This window comes from Centruroides vittatus, unplaced genomic scaffold (assembly GCF_030686945.1).
Source record: "Centruroides vittatus isolate TY-2023 unplaced genomic scaffold, ASM3068694v2 contig_18, whole genome shotgun sequence".
Lineage (NCBI taxonomy): Eukaryota > Metazoa > Arthropoda > Arachnida > Scorpiones > Buthidae > Centruroides > Centruroides vittatus.
Window position 1 is genome coordinate 813,428 of NW_027121101.1, and position 20,273 is coordinate 833,700.

The 20,273-nt window shown below is 29.0% G+C and overlaps 1 protein-coding gene across 4 annotated transcripts in view; it reads right to left on the minus strand.

The window, feature by feature from the left end:
* Window positions 1–9,122: 9,122 nt before the first annotated feature.
* Window positions 9,123–20,273, minus strand: part of LOC136969524 (aftiphilin-like) — a 39,989-nt gene continuing 28,838 nt past the window's right edge. For all 4 annotated transcript variants that reach the window (XM_067263708.1, XM_067263709.1, XM_067263712.1 and 1 more), the window contains exons 4-7: window positions 15,617–15,731; window positions 11,664–11,780; window positions 11,420–11,567; window positions 9,123–9,988 (exon numbers count right to left, since the gene is read on the minus strand). In XM_067263708.1, the coding sequence (XP_067119809.1) occupies window positions 9,744–9,988; window positions 11,420–11,567; window positions 11,664–11,780; window positions 15,617–15,731 (625 nt within the window). In that variant the 3' untranslated portion in view covers window positions 9,123–9,743. The remainder of the gene's footprint in view (window positions 9,989–11,419; window positions 11,568–11,663; window positions 11,781–15,616; window positions 15,732–20,273) is intronic.

The window sequence follows — 20,273 nt, forward strand, 5'->3', positions numbered from 1 at the left end:
AGTTCTCTTTCTCAAGTGTTATACCTGTGGCAAACAAAGGCATAAATCCTCTGATTGATGGTGGAACAAAAGGAAAAAGCACAACACGTCTTCAAAAGAACCTAAAAAATAGCAACAGTAACTACATTTGAATCTTGCAAATCTTTATCTCAAACCCTAAACCCTAAGGAGGAATGGTGTTTTGAGTGGAGCAACAGTACATGTGTGATGAGAAGCAATTCATAAAAATAATGCAAATTAATCCACAAAAGGTGCAACTGGCCAACAATAAAACAACTCGAGCTGCTGGAAGGGGCTTGACTCTGCTGAAACCTTAATTTGATACACTACTTTTGGAAAATGTACTTTGTATCATTTGTGCCTGACCTTCAAGGAAATTTAATTTCAATCAGTAAGTGTACCCAGAGACCTTATACTGTCACATTCCAAGGGTAACATGCAAGCTTAGAAAATACCAAAATGAGAGAGATTTTGGCACAAGGCATTAAAAGGAATGGGCTTTATGTTTTAAGACAACCTACAGAAAGTTCTGCTCTAACAGCTGTAGCCAAAAAGAGTCACTCAGAAGAAATGAATCCAAAAATGAAAAATACCCAGATATGGCACAACAGGCTTGGACATCTACAGTTATCTGAAAAAATTACAAAGAAATGGTGCATGGCTTCAATTTGATAATTCTTCCGAAGAATCTCAGGCTTGTGAAGTATGTATTAGAGGAAAACAGACATGGTTTCCATTTCCAAAAGAATCTTCAAGTTCAAATCATATATTACAAGTAGTTTATACAATCATCTGTGGCCCAATGAAGATCAAATCTCTTGGTGGAGCAAGATATTTTGTCATATTAATAGATGATAAATCTAGAAGAATCTCTGTCTACATACTGAAGCAGAATACATTGCCATATGTGAAGCTGCAAAGCAAGCTGCCCATCTCTGATCACTTCTTACAGAAATGAAATTTATTGAAAAAGTTTCAGGACCAACTTCGTTATATAAGAGTAACCAAAGTGCACAACACCTAGTAGAAAACAACATGTTTCATTCTAGAACTAAACATATATACATCCAGTGGCATTTCATCAGGGATACGCACAACAAAAACAAAATAAATGTGATATATAAGCCTTCACAGCAAATGCCAGCAGACATCCTAACTAAAAGTCTACTGAAAGGAACTCATGATGCATTTGTTAAAAACTTAGGAATCTGTACTGACGTCAAGGGGAAGTGTTGACTTAAAAATTTCATATGATGTCAGTGCATAATTACAGGCAAGTGATAAACTAAATTGTATATGTGATCTTGTCCCTTCCTGCCAAAGAACAGCATTCTGTGAGATTGAAGTTTATGCTATGTAATTTACTACTGTAGTTTTACTTTTATCTAATTTGTAATAAAGCATATTACAAAAACTAGAGGTCTGAATAATTCATTTAACAATATCTATATTTCATTGTATTATCATTAAGAAACAAAGTTTTGCTCCTGTAATTTGTTTGCTTTTTTAAATGTAAAACAACAGATATAAGGAAAATTGTAAATATAATTTAACAGATATAATTTTAAAAATTGTAGACTTTGGTTATCTTTTGAAAATAGTCTTAAAAAAGTTTTGAGAGGCAAAAATAACTTCTAAAAGAATTAAGTATGTTAACTTATATTGCTGTAAAACTTAAATAGGGAGTTTATTATTAAATATTGTACATTTTTAATCATACAAGTATTTTTACTCTAGTTTGATTATAACTTATTTTCTTAATTTGTGCAATAATAATATATGTTATGTCTAAAACCCATGAATTGGATAAAGCTAGGATTAAATTGGTTACTGTTAACATTATCAAAGTCTTGATTAAAGCAAATAACAATCTATTTAATTTTGAACTTTATCTGAGTCACAAGTAAATAAAGTCAATGTTGAAGTGTGCTTTATGTAGATAAAGTTCAAAATTAATAGATTGTTACTTGCTTTAACCAAAAGACTTGAGTAAAGCTAGCATTAACCAATTAATCCTAGCTTTATCTGATTCATAGGCTTTACCAATAACCTAAATAAACTGCAACCTGTAGAGCCAAACTTCACTGAGTCAGCCAAATGGCTGAAAGGTCAGCCTATATCAGCCTATTTACTGCCTCGGAGATCTCAGTTTGAATCTAATGCAGACCCTGAATTTATCATGGAATAATTCCCAATTCATTCTACTTATTTTTCATCCATACAGACAAACCATCTTCTGCATCAAGCCCAAATGTATTAGGAAAGATGTGAATGACCATGTGGCCTCAATACTGTGCCAAGAATATGTTGGAAATCCAGAAAGTAACTTACGTTTTGGCCACTAGGAGCACGGGATTGGGCTAGAGCTACCATTTTGATGTCAGATTGTCCCCTCATTGCATGTTCAGCTGTGTTAATGAGTAGTTTGTTTCTTCTGCTTTGTCCACTGAATTTTTAAAATGTGTGCTGCAATTGAAAATCCTGCGAATTGTGAAGTGCAGTCAGCGATTAAGTTTTTGTTGGCAAAAACCACAAACCAATTGAAATTCATTGGCAACTTTGTGAGGTGTATGGAAATAACACAATGAGTGAAGGCAGAGTAAGACAGTGGTGCATTATGTTTAGAAATGGCTGCACTAATGTTCGTAATGAAAAGCAAAGTAGCCAACCAAGCATTTTGACTGATGAACTGGTGACAAAAATCAATTGAAAGATTCATGAAAATTGCCGCTTTCCAATTACAGAACTCGTGTTTGGATTTCCATAAATTTCACAGTGTTTGTTGCATGAGGTTGTAATGCACAAGCTTGGCTACCGTAAGTTTTGTGCCAGATGGATACCAAAAATCTTGTCAGATGACCACAAAAAACAGCATATGGCAGTATAGTTGACATTTCTGGAAGCCTATCACAGACATGGTGACTCACTTCTTGATTGTGTTGTAACTGGGGATGAGACTTGGATAAAACATAAATTGTGACACGACAAACCAGTCTATGGAGTGGGGACACACAAGTTCTCCCACAAAACCAAGGAAATGTTTGCAAACGTCAGCAAGAAAGATCATGGCCATTTTTTGGGACAGGATGTGGTTCAACAATAAACTCTAAGAGATATTGTGAAACATTAAAAAAGTTAAGAAGAGCGATTCAAAACAAACGGGGGAAAATTGAGTTTCAAGATTTTTTTTCATGACAATGCCTGCCCACTCGGCCAATTACTCTTAACAGCTCTTGGATGGTTTCATGACAGAAGTACGGAAATCCATCGTTTCCATCACCAGTCCCCATAAAGCTGCCTGCTAGACATTCAAAGTTGGTTTATATGTTGCTATTCCTTTTTTTTCCCCTTCACCGTCTGCCATTATTTGTCTTTTTTCACTTTTTAAAAACTCTTTATTGATCAATGCCTTGGCACCACTAGGCATAGCCAAGGAAATAGTACATAAAGGTTATATATTCAAGATAAACATTTGATGTTACAGATTTACAAAAAGAAATATATGATGTGTACTTATATACATATTAACAAACCAACACAAGCAGCAAAGAACAATATGTACAGACACTAAAGGCTACCTGCCAGTAGTGGAGGAAAAAGGGGGTTGAAAACCCTTGTAGACAATGTCCATGACAGCATTTTAACAGTTAGAACTGCCACGGGCGATACAATAAAGCCAATTAGGATAACAGTACTAATACATAAGACATAAAACAAAACAATGAAGTGGCTAAGATACAGTTAAGCCATTAGTGTGTCATACATCAATGTTAATGGGCCAGAAACAGACAAGGGGCGAAACACGTTACTTTGATCATCTACTGTACAGTCCAGATCTTGCGCCGAGAGGAACTGCAGGCAAGTGTGAATAAGTGGTTGAAGTATCATGTGGCAAAATTCTATAACAATGGAATTAATAAACTGATGCACCATTATGATAAGTGCCTCAATTTGAATGGTGACTATGTTGAAAAATAGTTTGAGTGTGGCTTTCAAATGTATATAATAATAAATGTTTCCTTTCACTTGGGTTTTTTTAATTCTAAAAACGTAAGTTACTTTCTAGATTGCCCATATATACATGATTCCATATCACACATCATGTAATAACTCTCCGTTATCCAACATCTCACCATGCACATTCCTTGCAATATTTCATTCAGTTGTGGAATTGAACACAGCATCTTTGCTTGATGTGTCACTTGTGCTTTGTTTGACATGAAAATTTTTAACTCTTCTAATTTAATTATTATTGCATGTTTATTTTTATTGTGTCTAATAACAATTTTGTATATGTAAATTATTTCATTCTTCCAAAATACATGAGAATTCTTTTGGACAATGAACTATGCTACATAGGAGGATGTTAATCATGATTGTGTGATTGATAAGTAAATTATTTTGAACATTTCAAGTGAATTTAACAGTTCTGAGAGCTGCTTTAAAATTTGATGAAAATTATGACAATAACTTTCAATGATTGAGATTGAATTAAAAATATTAAATTTACAATAATGCCCAATTTTTATGAACCTGTTCAAGTAAGTAGAAATCCTTGAGCTCTAGGATGAACCCATATAGAAACTCAACATGTCAAAAGTATTTAATAGATCATGAAAGATCAAAATGTATTTTTTTTTTCCTCATAAAAACATTTGTTCTTTGGATTCTGCAATTCTAAATATAAAGATTAAGACAAAAGATTCAAATTTAAAGAATTCTGATAAAATTGTTATTCAGTTTAGGATTTCCACAGTTTAATTTCATCTAATTTCATTTCATATTTTTGTCATATTAAACAAAAACTTCATTCAACAAATCAACATTTTTTGTTAAATTTCAAAACTGAATTTCTATTCTAGCCATACCAAGATAGAAACCTTAAAATGCAGTGATATTTTTAATTTTTGGACGTTTTCTATCGACCTTCGGTATCCAAAGAAGAACTTAGTGCAGAACAGACTCCAACTTCAGCACCGAAGTAAAATCTACACTTTCTTAAACCTGTTACCAGTGCGTAACGTGTATAAGATATACAGTGGGTGACACCCGCTGTATATCTTATACGTGTTATGCACCGGTAACAGGTTTAAGAAAGTATAGAATTATTAGTGATATTAAAATAATATCACTACTTTTAACATTGGAATCCTTATTCATAGAAGAATTTAAATTTTAATGTTAAGGGAATACAATTTCAAGTTTTCATAAGATTGGTTTTGCTGAAAGAGAATTAAAATGTGTTATAACTTCAAAACTCTTGTTTCAAATTAAATACTAAACCAGTTAAATTTATTATAATGAACATTTTTGTCTGTATCAAACATTTACATTAAATATTTTTGTTGTGCTGGTGTTTTTTAGATAACCTAGTTCTTGAGAGCTTAATGTGATAACGGCTATACTTGCAAAAGATCAGTGGTAAAGCTTTGAACATCCTCAAAACTGCAGGTTCTTTTTGATTGTCACAACCTGTTCCTGATGTCTATTTACAATGTATTCTCTGCTTAGGGCACATGTCCAAACCTCGGCCATTTAAAAATATGAGTTCTATATTCAATTTGGTACTTGCTCTTTAATAGACTTATATAACCTGAAGACATCCAATTGATACAGACAAAAACATTCATTGTGTACTGGTGTCATATTATTTTTAGATAATATATACCAATTCTTGAATGTTTAAAGTCAAAACAGGACAAAGGAAAATGTAGCACATTGTTTTAAAAATCTCTAATTCTAATGAAATGTATTGATTTGTTAATATTTGTTGTTATGTGGCATCAGTGCATTAATATGCCAAGCTGATGAAAACAAAATTAATACAATCACTTTTTTTGAATATTGTATGAAAATTTTCTTATAAAACCAATTGTCACAACTTAAATTTCCAAAATCTTGTATTAATTTGATAGATCTGTACATTTGAATATGGAATAACATCTGAGAAGACAAAATTTATTCACTGCTTTTCTTTTAAGCAATAAGCTTGAGGGATATAGTCAAATTAAATAATGGTTGGCTTAACATTTAATGAGTCATATTTGAAATTTAGAAACACTGATAAACTTAAGTTTTATTTTTAATCAAAAATATTAGTACTTAATGGATTCTTTTGTCATTGAGTTACAATTTTTAATGTCATTGCCAGGAAAATTATGTATGTGGGCCCCATCTGTTACAGTATTTTATTAATAAACTTAAGCTTTTTGTCATTTTATAATTATCTATATCCTCAAAATTAAGTAAGACTAAGTTTTATAAAAAAATTGTAAATGCTAACAAATAAAATCTTCATTAAGTCCGATCCCACTCAAGATATGACACAACCCACCTATCTCCCCATCCACCAACCTTTAACCATCAAAGTTTAATAGCATCAATTCCCCAATATACAAACTTCCCTGAAATTTTCAGCAAAAGTACAAATTAATAAGTTTCAAAGTGAATGAATAAAATTGCACCCCCCACACTAACATTCCTACATACAGAAAAACCCTGAATTGTTGCATTTTTTGATGTTTTAAGGTCCCAAGTCCAAAAACCAAGTCACCATACTTTCTCTCATATATAATGCAGCTGGAAAAGTAAAATAAATCCTCCAACAATTTATAAGGAAATTGAAAAATACTTGTAACATAATCTTGTTATTTGATTAATGCTGGAGATTGTGTTTTCATCCATTTAGATGATCAGAAAACTTGACAAAAATTTAGTAATTCACTAAAGTTTACAAACTGATGATAAAGGCAAAGACACATCATCCATTTGAATATCCTTCAATAAACATCAGAAATTACAATAGAAATTTCTATGTATAAACTTACTTGTTTGGACTCTCTTCTGTTAAATTTTTAATAGATCATCATATTATATATTTTTTTAGTATGTAATTTTTTCTGATTTGATATCTTTCATAAACTAGGACCAGATTCACAAATATTTGTAAGATAACACACAGTACCTCTCTAATATAGTTACAAAAACATATCTCACATTTACTAAACATAACACTTTATTGTGTTTTGTAAATGTGAGATAGTGTGTATCTGATGGCATCACTAGTTAGCACTTTTGATTTAATATTACCAATCTGTGTTTTGTAGTTATATTTAAATTTTTTCACTTTCTGCATGATTGAAATAGAAAAAAAGACTAATAAGTATTTTAATTCTAATGAAATAAATATATCAACAAAGTAAACTACTGCATGAATATAACAGCAAACTAAGACTTGATATGGTCAGTTACCCAAGTCATCTTAGTTTGAAAGAAATGGACAAACTGATTTTAAAATATTTTGTAAAAGAAAAGGCAATGATAAATTACAATGCATGAGATCTTTAAATTGTTTATAGAATATTTTATTGAAAGTCTAAGAGAGATTCAATAATCTGTCTCAATTGTCTGGAGTAGAGGTATTAAATATAGGATTATTCAGGTTTTTTTTTTTTTTTTACAATGCTTTGTGAATCAAAATTCTACATACCTGATAACTTACAGGAAATTTGTAATAATTTATAAAGTTTTTGTGAATCTAGTCCTAGTTTATTTTAAGCTTAGTAAATGTTAATTGATCCAACAAAAATATTGTTATCGAATCCAACATAATTTTTTTCTTTTTATAACTTCAAAATTTTACTCTCAGATAATATAATTAAAGTTACAGAAATAGACCTTATCATTGACAATAATCTATATATTAATTGAAAGAGGGTTTCAGTTTATCCAACTTGGTTTGAGTAAACAGTTGGTACTAAAAATATTGAATTAAAATAAAATTAAATTAACCTGTAGATGATGCCACTGAAGAGATTTGAGAAAAGTGCAATGGTTTGGACGTAGCAAAGTGGCAAATGTAAGTTACATCTATGGGACAAATACAAATTTTTTTGTATTTTGCAGTTTCATTATTGTAAATACTGAAATCAATAAATGTACTGTACATTTTAATTACTAAGGCCACTGTTTTATCACCCTCTCCTAACTCAACCTCACCAATCTTCCCTTCAAAAGCCCAATTATTATTTTTCAAATGGTATTATTCTACAACTAATTCAGGGTATATTTTAAGTAAAACTGACATTTTCACTTGAGAATTTTTATTGGTTAAAAATGTGAATTTGTAATAAAATTTTGGTAATTGAATTTCCTTAGCATTCATTAGTTTGACTCATCAAGAGTGCTGTGTGTTCTGAAATTATCTATGAAGTTGATAAAACTCAAACAACAGTAAAAATCAATTGAATTTTATTCCTTTTCAAAAGAAAAACTTCTATACTCTTAAAAATCAATACAATATTTTTCTTTTGTATTTACAGCAATATTGGGACAAACTACTGAATATTCTACATAACATAATTCAAAATATTGTACAAATCACATTTCAGAACTTATATTTTAGTTCCTTCTTATTTTTGTATTCCTGTTAAAATAAATTTTCTTAAATTATACTCATCTGTCGAACTGTGGCAACTATGTCGATCCCGACTTTCCAAATTACGAGAGTTTGCATAAATCTTCTCTCTAAACAACTGCCACCACGTTCGATGATAAAATTATCACTAAATATAAGTACATAATACCACTCAGTGTAAACACTAGTGGGGATATATGCTCTTTTTTTTCCTGTAAACAGCAATATATATAACTTTCTTTATAATATATATATATGTATTTATATATAATCTTTTGACTTTATACATATGATAATGGAAAAGAGTTTCTAATTCACTGTATTCTATACACAGTCATTTGAAATTTATTGTAATGTGAGTGTAAATACAATGAATTCATCTTTATCCTAATCTATTAAATTGTTTTTGTAACTTCTACAGAAGTTTTGGCAGATGTTTTTTCTACAAAAGCTTATTGCAAAAACCACTAGGTAATGATTGCAACTTTTTATTTGCAACATGTGATTGGAATGTTATCATTTACAAAGAAAAAAAATATATATGTACTGTGTATTAATGTAAACTTGATTATTAATAAACACAAAATGTGCATTAAGCAATCTATTTCTGCATTTTGAAGAATAATCCTATTTTTGCCATTTTTTAAAAACAATCCTGTTATTAATTAATCTGTAAAATAAAAAACATATTATATATAAAGGGAACAATTTATGGATATCATAATTATATTCCAAAATTACATATTAATATTTTTAGATTTTATACTGCATGCAGAAAAACTAAATGGCATGTTTTTTTCAAATTATTGAGCAAAATTTAGAACTATCTCTGTTTGCAATTATAATAAATTACATGTAGAATTCAATATAGATGTTGTTTAAAACTGTCCAAATTGGATTTGTTTGATTATTTCTAGGCTGTGTTCAGATAACCAAATTTCTGGAGTAAATATTTGAAAAATTAGCATTTCTTTAACCCATAATAATATGCAACTGTACACATTATGGGCACTTGGTTATATTCTGACAATTCTATTTTCCCAGAAATTATCATTTAGGAACAAACAAATATAATAATAATAATAATTCAACAAAATAAAATAAACAACTAACAGTATAAGGTAATTAATATGACCAAAATTGAAATTTTCAAAAATGTAAATTGAATTTTAAATTAGTGCATAAATTAAAAAGCATAAAATAACAGTGCAATCGAAAAATAAAAAATCTGAACCAGACCTTTAAAAAATTTGCACATATATATATATAAGACAGATAGATAAATTAAGAGTTGAATTGTCTACTACATTTTCCTCTACATTGTTTCTCAATGATCAGAAAGATTGTGAATGGGAAACATCAACACTTTTGCCTGCATGAAAGACAAATCTGGTAACTTATCCAGTACTCTAATAACTTCGTCACTTAAATCAAGTGGACGTGTACACTGTTTTTGCAACGAAGGACAGATCGTTGACTTAGTACTAGCTAGAATTTGCTTAATCAGTGGAGAAGTATTATCGCCATTTTGAGAATGGACAGTGGACGGTCCCAGTAATTCATCTTCCAGTTCTATATAAAGAAAAATCATTATTAATAAAAATGGCAATATCGGTTATTATAGAATTGTTGTCTAAACAATATTAATTTATTTTTTTTGTAGTTGATTTGCTGAATAATTCAATAATACAAATAATTCTAATCATTAATCATAATACAAATAATTCTAATCATTAATAATTCTAAAACTAATTCTAATCATTATGTGAGGAACATGCATTTCAATTCAAATTTAATGTGTTAAAAACCCAACTACTACTAAAAGTTAACTTGTGTTTTTAAAAAATATCAATTAACTACAGTAATTCCATTTTTAATCACTTTTATTCAACTAACTAAACAAAACCACAAAAAAGAAAAAAAGCTTAAATTATATTTAAGCTTTTTTGCCAGCCAATTGGAACTGACATGAAAAGAAGAAGAAAAAAAAAAATGGGAGTGGGAGTCTCCCTTTTATCGGAAGCCATCTTTGAATGAATAGACAAAACTATCTGGTAATATTTTTGTCCTCATTACATTTTTCTCAAGAAACAGAGAAGCATTAATAATAATATTTTGAAAGGGAAAAATAAAAACATGGTTACAAAAAGGGCACCATTTAGCAACTGACACTAAATTCAAAGTAAGAAGAAAGGAAGTGCAAATTAAGATTTATAGTATTTTCAATTTTTTTGTATAATACTACAATATAAATATGTACCTTTAAAAAGAAAAAAATAAATGTTAGTAGTATTAAATGCTGTATTGTAGTTATTGTTAGATTTTCCCTAAAACAAAACTTTATTTTTAGTCACTACATATGCATAATGGAAGTAATAATTATAAACTAAAATAAATAAATTTATTTTATATTATTTTTACTTTATTTTTCATTATTTATTCTTTATGTTTGTATGTTATTACAGTAATACCTCAGTTATCGCCGGTTTTGGTTTTCGTCCAGTGTTTTCGGATGAATTATCGACGAAAACCGATGTATCACTGTACTTTTGCTATTTTTCTTATTAGTTTACATTACATTCAAAAATTTCTATTTATTTTATTTATGTTCAAATTTTGTTTGTTTTATTCAGTTAATTTATTTCCTGTTGTAACTGAGGAAGCTCTATTAAGAGAGGTTGAAAACATTATTTACTCCATTAAATATATTTCACTGGAGTTAAAAAGATTTCCTTTACAAGTCTTTCCTTTATATTTGTACATATCATATAACCAGTTAATTCAGAAAGTTCTTATCTTGATTTGCACTCTCCAATACAAAATTTTTAAAGTATCACATTTTTTAAAATAATAACCATGAAAAGTGTACAAGATTTAATTTTGTAGCTCAAAAAATTGGCTAGACTTTCTGAACATAAAATATTAAAAATATTTTAAAATTTCTAATTAAATAATTAAGTTGTTTTAAAAAGAAAAACAAATTAATATTTTTGTTTTACTTACTGGAAGTTGAATTATCTGTAGTACTTGATAATGAATTATCCTGAGTAACAAAAAAATCAAGATCAAATAAATTATGGATTTGTGTTGTATCTAAAGGATTTACCAGTCCACTGTCACTCCAGTCAAATTGTACTGGAGGTACAGATTCCTAAGAAAAAAAAAATATTGAGAATTTAATAAATTTTTATTTTACAATTTGTTTTTAATAAACAAATAAATAATTTTAATTACTCTTTTTGCTTACTTGAGATGAGATATGTTTCCTTTCAGCTAATTGTTGCTTTGGAGATTGTGCAGGACCTTTGGTTGGTTCTAAAAGACCAAGACTTGAGGCATAGATGGGGACGGATGGATTACGCAACTAAATTGTGATAATTTAAAATAATCACATTTTTAGAATAAAAATATATTTGTATAAAATAAAAATCTATAAAACTCATTCAAACAATTTTTTTTTACTAAACTTCTTTACACAACTGTTTTGTTATAATAAAGTTAATTTTTTTATGCAATTGTTTTGGATTTTGCTGATTCAATGTCTATAAAAAATACTTCTGGCAATGAATTAATAAAATCCAAATATATTTTATCTATAAATATTATTAAAATAAAATGTAAAGAAAATTTATGACATTCTCTGCTGAACATTGCAGTAGTCATATAGGATGCATCATACACAACATTTTATATTGGATTACTACTGACAATTGAGGGACTGAGTGGAAAAACAGCATATCCCACATTAGGAAGTTTACAAGAAAAAGGAGGATTTGTGTTTCATTTTAATGTGCAGTGCTTTACTAATGTGGATATATGGTACAACCTGCAGGGCATTCAACTGATCTGTGAAAGTTTCTTAGAAGATGGATCTATGATGCTTGAATCCAAATTTATTAGTAACTCATTTTTTGTAGTTATGTGGGATATGCCACTTTTCCACTCAGCCCCTCAATTATAAGTAAAAATTCACATGTCAATGCCAACCTGATAAAGTATTCTTTATTTAAGTCCATTATAATTTAATACCTTCCATTTATTTTATAAAATAATTCATGCATCTTAAAATATTAGCAATTCTTAAAAAAATATGAACCTTTGTATATCTTATTTGATTTATGGTAAATAAAGCATGTATAAATTATCTATATAATAAAGCTATGTTGGTCTCACTCAATGATTGACTGAATGACTGACTGACTCACTCGCTAACATGAAATTCTAAGTAGAAACAGATTTCTTACAAAAAATAAAATGGTGCATTTGAAAGGAGCATATTACCAAACAAATCTGAATCAGAAAAAAGTCAAATAAGACTCTACAAGACACCGAAGTTTAAGCCTTGACATGTTGTAAATTGTCACAATATTCATTGACGATTAATTTAAGCTTTCCTAACTACTTTTAATTCTTTTTTATCAATTTGTTTTACATTATTTTAAATAAGAGCATTTACATTTTGAATTTCCATTGAAAATCCCTTATTAGGTTTTTAAATTATTATTTATAGTTTTTTAAATTTATTTTTGCTGTGCATGCACACAAGCACATGCAAAAAACATAAAACTAATATTGTTTAAAAAATTATTACAAATTGCAATATAAATATGAGAGCATAACAAAATGTTGGAATTGAATGGTCAGAGACAGGCCTCTAGCAATTAATAAAACTATCATACATAAGCACAAACTGTTGGATTAGTTCTAACATATACTTAAAACAATTAATTCCAATATTTAATTAATTAAAGTCTTTATTATTTTAATTACTCAGGTCTTTGTTTTTGTTGATGCAAAAGAAATATGTACATGCATTAACATTATACACTTTTTATAAGATTACATTTATTTTTCAGATTGGATTATTTTACTTTCCAGAAAATCTATACATTTGTAAAAATTTAGTAGTAAACTATTATTATGCATATCATCATCTTACAGTAGATAACACCCAACAAAGTTACAAATACAGAATTTTTTTTTTTTACTAGTAGACTATGAATACAAAAGGAAAATTTTTATTAACAAGGAAATGACACATTCAGTTCCTCTGGGATTGTTCCAAATCTTTGTCAGTTAAGTATATTTATTAAAATATACACATATACAGTGACGAATATTGCAATGATACTCCATTTTTGAGTAAAGCAAATTTTAATATTTAGATATATTTTTGGATTCCATATAAAAATTGATAGCAATAATTGAGTGACTAGTATGCAATGTTTTGCAATTGCAATTTAACTCTAAATGTACTTTTTATTTTTTTCCCTCTTTTAATTTTCAATTATTTTATTGTTTATTATTAGGGTATTTAAAGTAAAGAAATATTCTTTCTTAGACATGTCTTGTAAAGAAACAAAATATTATTTATATATTTTAAAATAAAAATTAATTACAATGATTTTCATTAATTATGAGTGTAATTGTTAAAATAGTGCACAAAGCATTCATTACATTAGTATAGTGCGCGAAGCATTTGTTACATTAGTTTTGATATCTTCCATCCCGTTTTCTGCATTTAACAAATTCACTTTCATTTATCACTAATTATAAGATTCTATACTTAATGATGTGATAACAATATCTAATCTAATAATAATGGATAAAATTAATTTACAAGTTCAAATTAATTTATCTTTGTATGTATGATGTTTATACTTATTATAAAATATTTCTATATTTAACAATAAAATTAACATATTTTCATTCTGTATTAATTTAATAAACTAACAATCAATCAATTTCCAATAACTGTCTATTTCTATTCATGGCTTAAAAATAGAGGTATGTATATGCAGATACAAAGAGAGAGAGTATATATGTGATTATTAAATAAAATGCAAAGTTTGCACTATTTATCCAGAAGTAATGCAAACTTTAAAGTGAATATTTTCAAATTTTAGTTTAAAAATAAAAAACTAAACATAAATAATTATAAATTAGCACATTAAAAAATGTAAAAGTTGATAAATAAATACAAAGTAATAAATAATAATCTAAAGTTATTTCAGTACAAAATCCAATAATAAATAATTTGTTATTCTTAAAATAATATAAATATAATATTTAATAAATAAATTACTTTTTGAATTAAAAATTTTGAAACTCTGCAATAAATAAAAGTTTGTTTTTAAAATTCAAAGGATATTTTACAAATTTCATTAATTGTTGACAAATCACCATGTTATGACTGAGCTAACTAAGTGATTTAATCATTAAATAATTTATCTTCTAAAATTTTAATTAATGAGAATTAATTTAATTAAAATCTGGTATATCTGAAAAAAACTTCTGCCAAAGAAGGGTTCAAACACAAAACTTACATTTAACAGTGTGATCCTGTTGCTATTTATAGTATTCAGGATCAAAGTAGAAATTGATATACATAAAGTTAAAATATAATCATAATAATTAATTGCCACATTAACGAAATTACATAACATTTAGAGTTCTCTAATTGGCACTGACACAAACAAACTAACTCTAACAAGTAAGTTGGTAAATTATTATGTATTAAGTTATACGTTATATGTTCAAAAAGTTTGTAAAATTGTTTGTAATGTGTGTAGATGGAGTGAAAATAACTCAGATATTTTAAAATACTTGGCGACTATGTACTGAGTCACAGCACAAGATGGTGATATCACTTTCAGTTTGCAACATATCTATGCATGCATTTTGTGACATGGTAAAGCAATAAGGTTTGATGTAAAAATGTCCAGAATCTAATAAAGAACAAACATCAAATTTTGTGTCCTTTTGAAAAAGACACTCAACAGACTGAAACTGTTGTCTGCAACTTAAGGGAAAGCAGCTATTAAGAAAACTGCTGTAAACAAATGGCACTAGCTGTTTATGGATAGGAGAAAGTTTGTGGAATACACAGAGAATGGAATGCCCCTCCACCTCTTGGAACAAACCTGAAGATTGCAGGACATTTTCAAAAAATTATATGACCACTGAATGAAGTGTGTTACTTCAGAAGATGAATAGTTTGAGAGTTATGCTATTTAAATGTATATAGAATAAATAAAGGTGATAAAAATCTTTTCCACAAACTTTTTGAATGTACCACACACAACATTTTATTAAATTTTAAATAAAATAACAATAAATAGAAGTAAAAATAAAATTATTTTTATTCACAATAAAAAAATTACCAAAAACAATAAAAAACTTATATTGCATATAACTTACAATACTATAAGAATCTATATTGAGAGCATGTAGCATATTTTGAAAGCACTGTGAACTTCCCCATCGAAATAACATTGCAGGAGTTGTATCTAAATCTTGAAGTCTGTCCCACAACCTAAAACAATTTAAAAATCATTTTTAGTATTTGAATTATTATAAAACTATAATTTTCTTGACTGAAGGCTCTCCAAAATTAAGTTTGTTTTTTTTTATTTCAAACTTAAATTTACTAAAATTATCATCATCAATATAACTGAAATATTAAAAATACAAATTTAAAACTTCTTTAAATAGTCAAGTTATTATATTACATAAAACTGGAAACACAAACACAGAAAAATCAGATAACACAATACAGTTTATTATCAATTCATGTACAATTCCCATTTTTAGTTTGTACTTTTATGTATTTTAGATAAAATCAAGATATCATAATGTTAACATTTAACATTTATAATGGTGAGGAACATTACCCAAATGTCTCTCTCTGATTCTGATGATTCTTAGTTTTTGATATTATATAACATGTAAGAGTGATACATTCTTTTCCATTGGCAAAAAAACATTTTTAAGAATGAAATTAGTCTTCAAATTAAACATGTTAAGTAGTATTTTTACAGTTTCATACTTATCTGATTTGAATGAAACTAATGTAAAATTAAGTACACCAAATAAAATCTTTATAATCCAGTAGATAATTTTTTAAATGTATAATTGACAAACTTTTTCAATCTTACACAAGATCAGCTTCAGATCAACAACATTCTAAAAGATACTTTCTAATCCTTCTGATACACCGGGATGATAAATCAATGCTATCTCCAACCTATTAGTGGGAGTAAAATTTGTTCTAAAATTCGCTAACGTTTTCGTCGCCCCTTCCGGGCACTTCCTCAGGCTTTCGATAAAAGACCGTTGCGAGCCGTATATTGACCTTCAAAACCTCTCTTTCGAAGGTGTTTGATTTCCTACTTCCCTAAGCGCATGCGTTTCTCTGTACTATAAATCTTCAACCTGTATAACTGCTTGACCTCCTAACAGTAAAAATCGGAGACAATAAATATAATTACATGTTATCTTCCATTAAGAATTGCCACGCTTTAGAAAGGGACATTTCCTCCTTAAAGTTGATGCTCTTATCTTCGCACTGTGCTTTAAAAATTTCCATGGCCTTTAAAATTTTAAGGTGGTCTTGATGCGGGGTGGTAAGAATGATACACGCCCTATCAAACTCCGCTGTGATGTCAGGGTCGGTTGTGTAATTTGAAAGGGCTGTTGTGAACTTACTCCGTATTATGTCTGATTTATGTTCCTTTAATCGTACTTCCAAGGATCTTTCTGTTGCACCCATATACACCATTTCCCTATTAAGTCTTCCATCTATAACAGGGACTTTGTATACGCCAGGGTAATCTATTAGGGTTCGGAAGATCTTTCCCGTTCCTCAGTAGGCTGAAAACGGTACGACACCTCCTGTACGCCATCCTAATCTCACGTTTCCTAGCAACGGCGTTGTATATTGCTTTTAACATTGGGTTATATGTTACCGGGACAATGATGTTGTCTTCTTGCCTCTCTTTATCACACATACCCACCTTGTCTACCTCTCGTAGATATTGTTGCTTATATTTTCTGATGAGGATACGTATAAGGTTGGTGTATCCACAGAAAAGATAGCAAATGCGCTGTGGATACACCAACCTTATACGTATCCTCATCAGAAAATATAAGCAACAATATCTACGAGAGGTAGACAAGGTGGGTATGTGTGATAAAGAGAGGCAAGAAGACAACATCATTGTCCCGGTAACATATAACCCAATGTTAAAAGCAATATACAACGCCGTTGCTAGGAAACGTGAGATTAGGATGGCGTACAGGAGGTGTCGTACCGTTTTCAGCCTACTGAGGAACGGGAAAGATCTTCCGAACCCTAATAGATTACCCTGGCGTATACAAAGTCCCTGTTATAGATGGAAGACTTAATAGGGAAATGGTGTATATGGGTGCAACAGAAAGATCCTTGGAAGTACGATTAAAGGAACATAAATCAGACATAATACGGAGTAAGTTCACAACAGCCCTTTCAAATTACACAACCGACCCTGACATCACAGCGGAGTTTGATAGGGCGTGTATCATTCTTACCACCCCGCATCAAGACCACCTTAAAATTTTAAAGGCCATGGAAATTTTTAAAGCACAGTGCGAAGATAAGAGCATCAACTTTAAGGAGGAAATGTCCCTTTCTAAAGCGTGGCAATTCTTAATGGAAGATAACATGTAATTATATTTATTGTCTCCGATTTTTACTGTTAGGAGGTCAAGCAGTTATACAGGTTGAAGATTTATAGTACAGAGAAACGCATGCGCTTAGGGAAGTAGGAAATCAAACACCTTCGAAAGAGAGGTTTTGAAGGTCAATATACGGCTCGCAACGGTCTTTTATCGAAAGCCTGAGGAAGTGCCCGGAAGGGCCGACGAAAACGTTAGCAAATTTTAGAACAAATTTTACTCCGGTTAATAGGTTGGAAATGGTGTTAACATTCTAAAATTTGTTCGGTGTACTTAGTCATTGATCCAGTTTTTGAGAAAGCAATATCGTAATGTAAAATTGCTTCATATAATAAGTGATATAAATATTTTTACTCATAGAAAAATTTTTATGAGATAAAACACCTCCATTATATTTTATCAAAACCCCCATGAAAATTCAACAATAAAATAGATTTTTTTGAAAAATACATGTTGTAGAATTGGTCAAAATTAAATAACTATCAAAAATATAAAAAGAAATGTATTTATTTATCAAATTAATACATCTAATTAGTAATTTAATTGGATTATGAATCAACTGATACAAGAACTGAATCTGAATCATCTTTACTTTGCATCTTTGAAGGTTCTACTTGATATACAATTTTCAACTCTGTTGAAGTAGTATTAAGATAAAATACCATTTGTGATCAGATTCTAAGCTATAAAAATTGATTGGTATATAGTTGCAGGTGACAGTGGTTTAATTCAATGTCTATTTTGAATTTTTGAAATTGTAATTTAACAAAATTGTGTAAAATAAATTTGAGATTGTGATGATATTTATAGTCATATACAGAAACTATAATCTTGAATAGAAATTATAACAGAATTTCATTGACAAACTATACTAAATAAAATCTTTCTTAAATCAATATCTTATGAAAGACAAAAGAACTATAAAAAAAGTTTAAACAGATTAAAAGAAAAAAATCACATTTAATCCAATTAACAATATATCTTAATATTTTGGATTCTCTAAACAAAAAAATTATACTGTATAAAGTTGACATAATAAATCATTTTATTTTCATCAAATGTAAATAATTTGTAGAACTTTAAATGGCAATAATTATCAATGCTGCAAAAAGGACCAATTAAAAATTTAAGCTAAAAAGTTTCACTCAATTACATTTATAAACTATTTAATTTAGAATTATTTTTAATCTTACAGTATAGTCAAACCTCAATATAGTACCCTACTAAATAGCTTCACCCTCATAAAACACTTATACTCATGAATGGATAAATACCCATAAATATTAAATGCAGAACTTTTCAGTATTCATGAATTACAAAATGTATGATTTAGCATCACAACAAACATCGTCATTATTACTAAATAATGCTTCTAGCCCATAACATAAATTAAATATAAATTGAATAGCCTAATGCATATGGCTATAATGAAATTGAAGGGCTTATCATATTCAGGAATGACTGAAACAAAATTAGACTAAATTTTTACAAAATAGCATTCAATTATCCACAATCAAGTTTTAACATGCATTTTGGGTACATAGATCCCTCATCAGCCTACATACATTCATATAGTATGACACAAAAAAAAAAAAGGGAAGGATGGTGAAGTGTTGTGACATCATATTGAGAGTGATGAGACAAATAAAGTAATAGAGTCTTAGTCAGTGAAATGAACTGAGTGGTACCTATCCTAATGTAAAGATAATGATTGGAAAACTAATTTGTAATAAATGGTGCTATTACTCTGAAATTAGAAAGAAAAGTGGAATTTGCCATTTCTGGACTGAGTGCAATTTGTAATGGAAAATTTTATTTAGTACTTATTAAAAATTTTTAATACAGTCGAGTCTGCTAAGTCATCATAGGTATAACTAGACACCATCGGATAAGTAGTCAGTTTTCTGTGGTCCCGGCCGACTTACAAAGTTAAAAAACTCTGGTTTACTCCATATCGTTTAACTTGTCACCACTGGATAAATCGACACACTTTTTCTGTCCCACACTCATTTTGACATCTGGTAAGTTAACTCTCCTCTTGAAAAAAATGAGTTCACACCTCACAGCTTAACATCACAACAGAATCCGATTTTGCATTTTCTCACCTATCATTCACACATTATTTGCGATGAGTGTTTCACATTTCTGTTAGAAATGAGTATCTGAAACCTAACAATGCTTATGCTGAAGGAAAAATATGAACTTGTATCTGAATTTGAATGTAATAAAACTTCGCAAGCCAAATTTGCAAAAAAAAAAAAAAAACCTAAGTTACAACATTGGTGGGAATTCTGAAGAAAAAAGAGGAAATTGAAAAACTTTTTTTTTTTTGGTCTTTGTCATGGCTATCTTGAAAATGCCA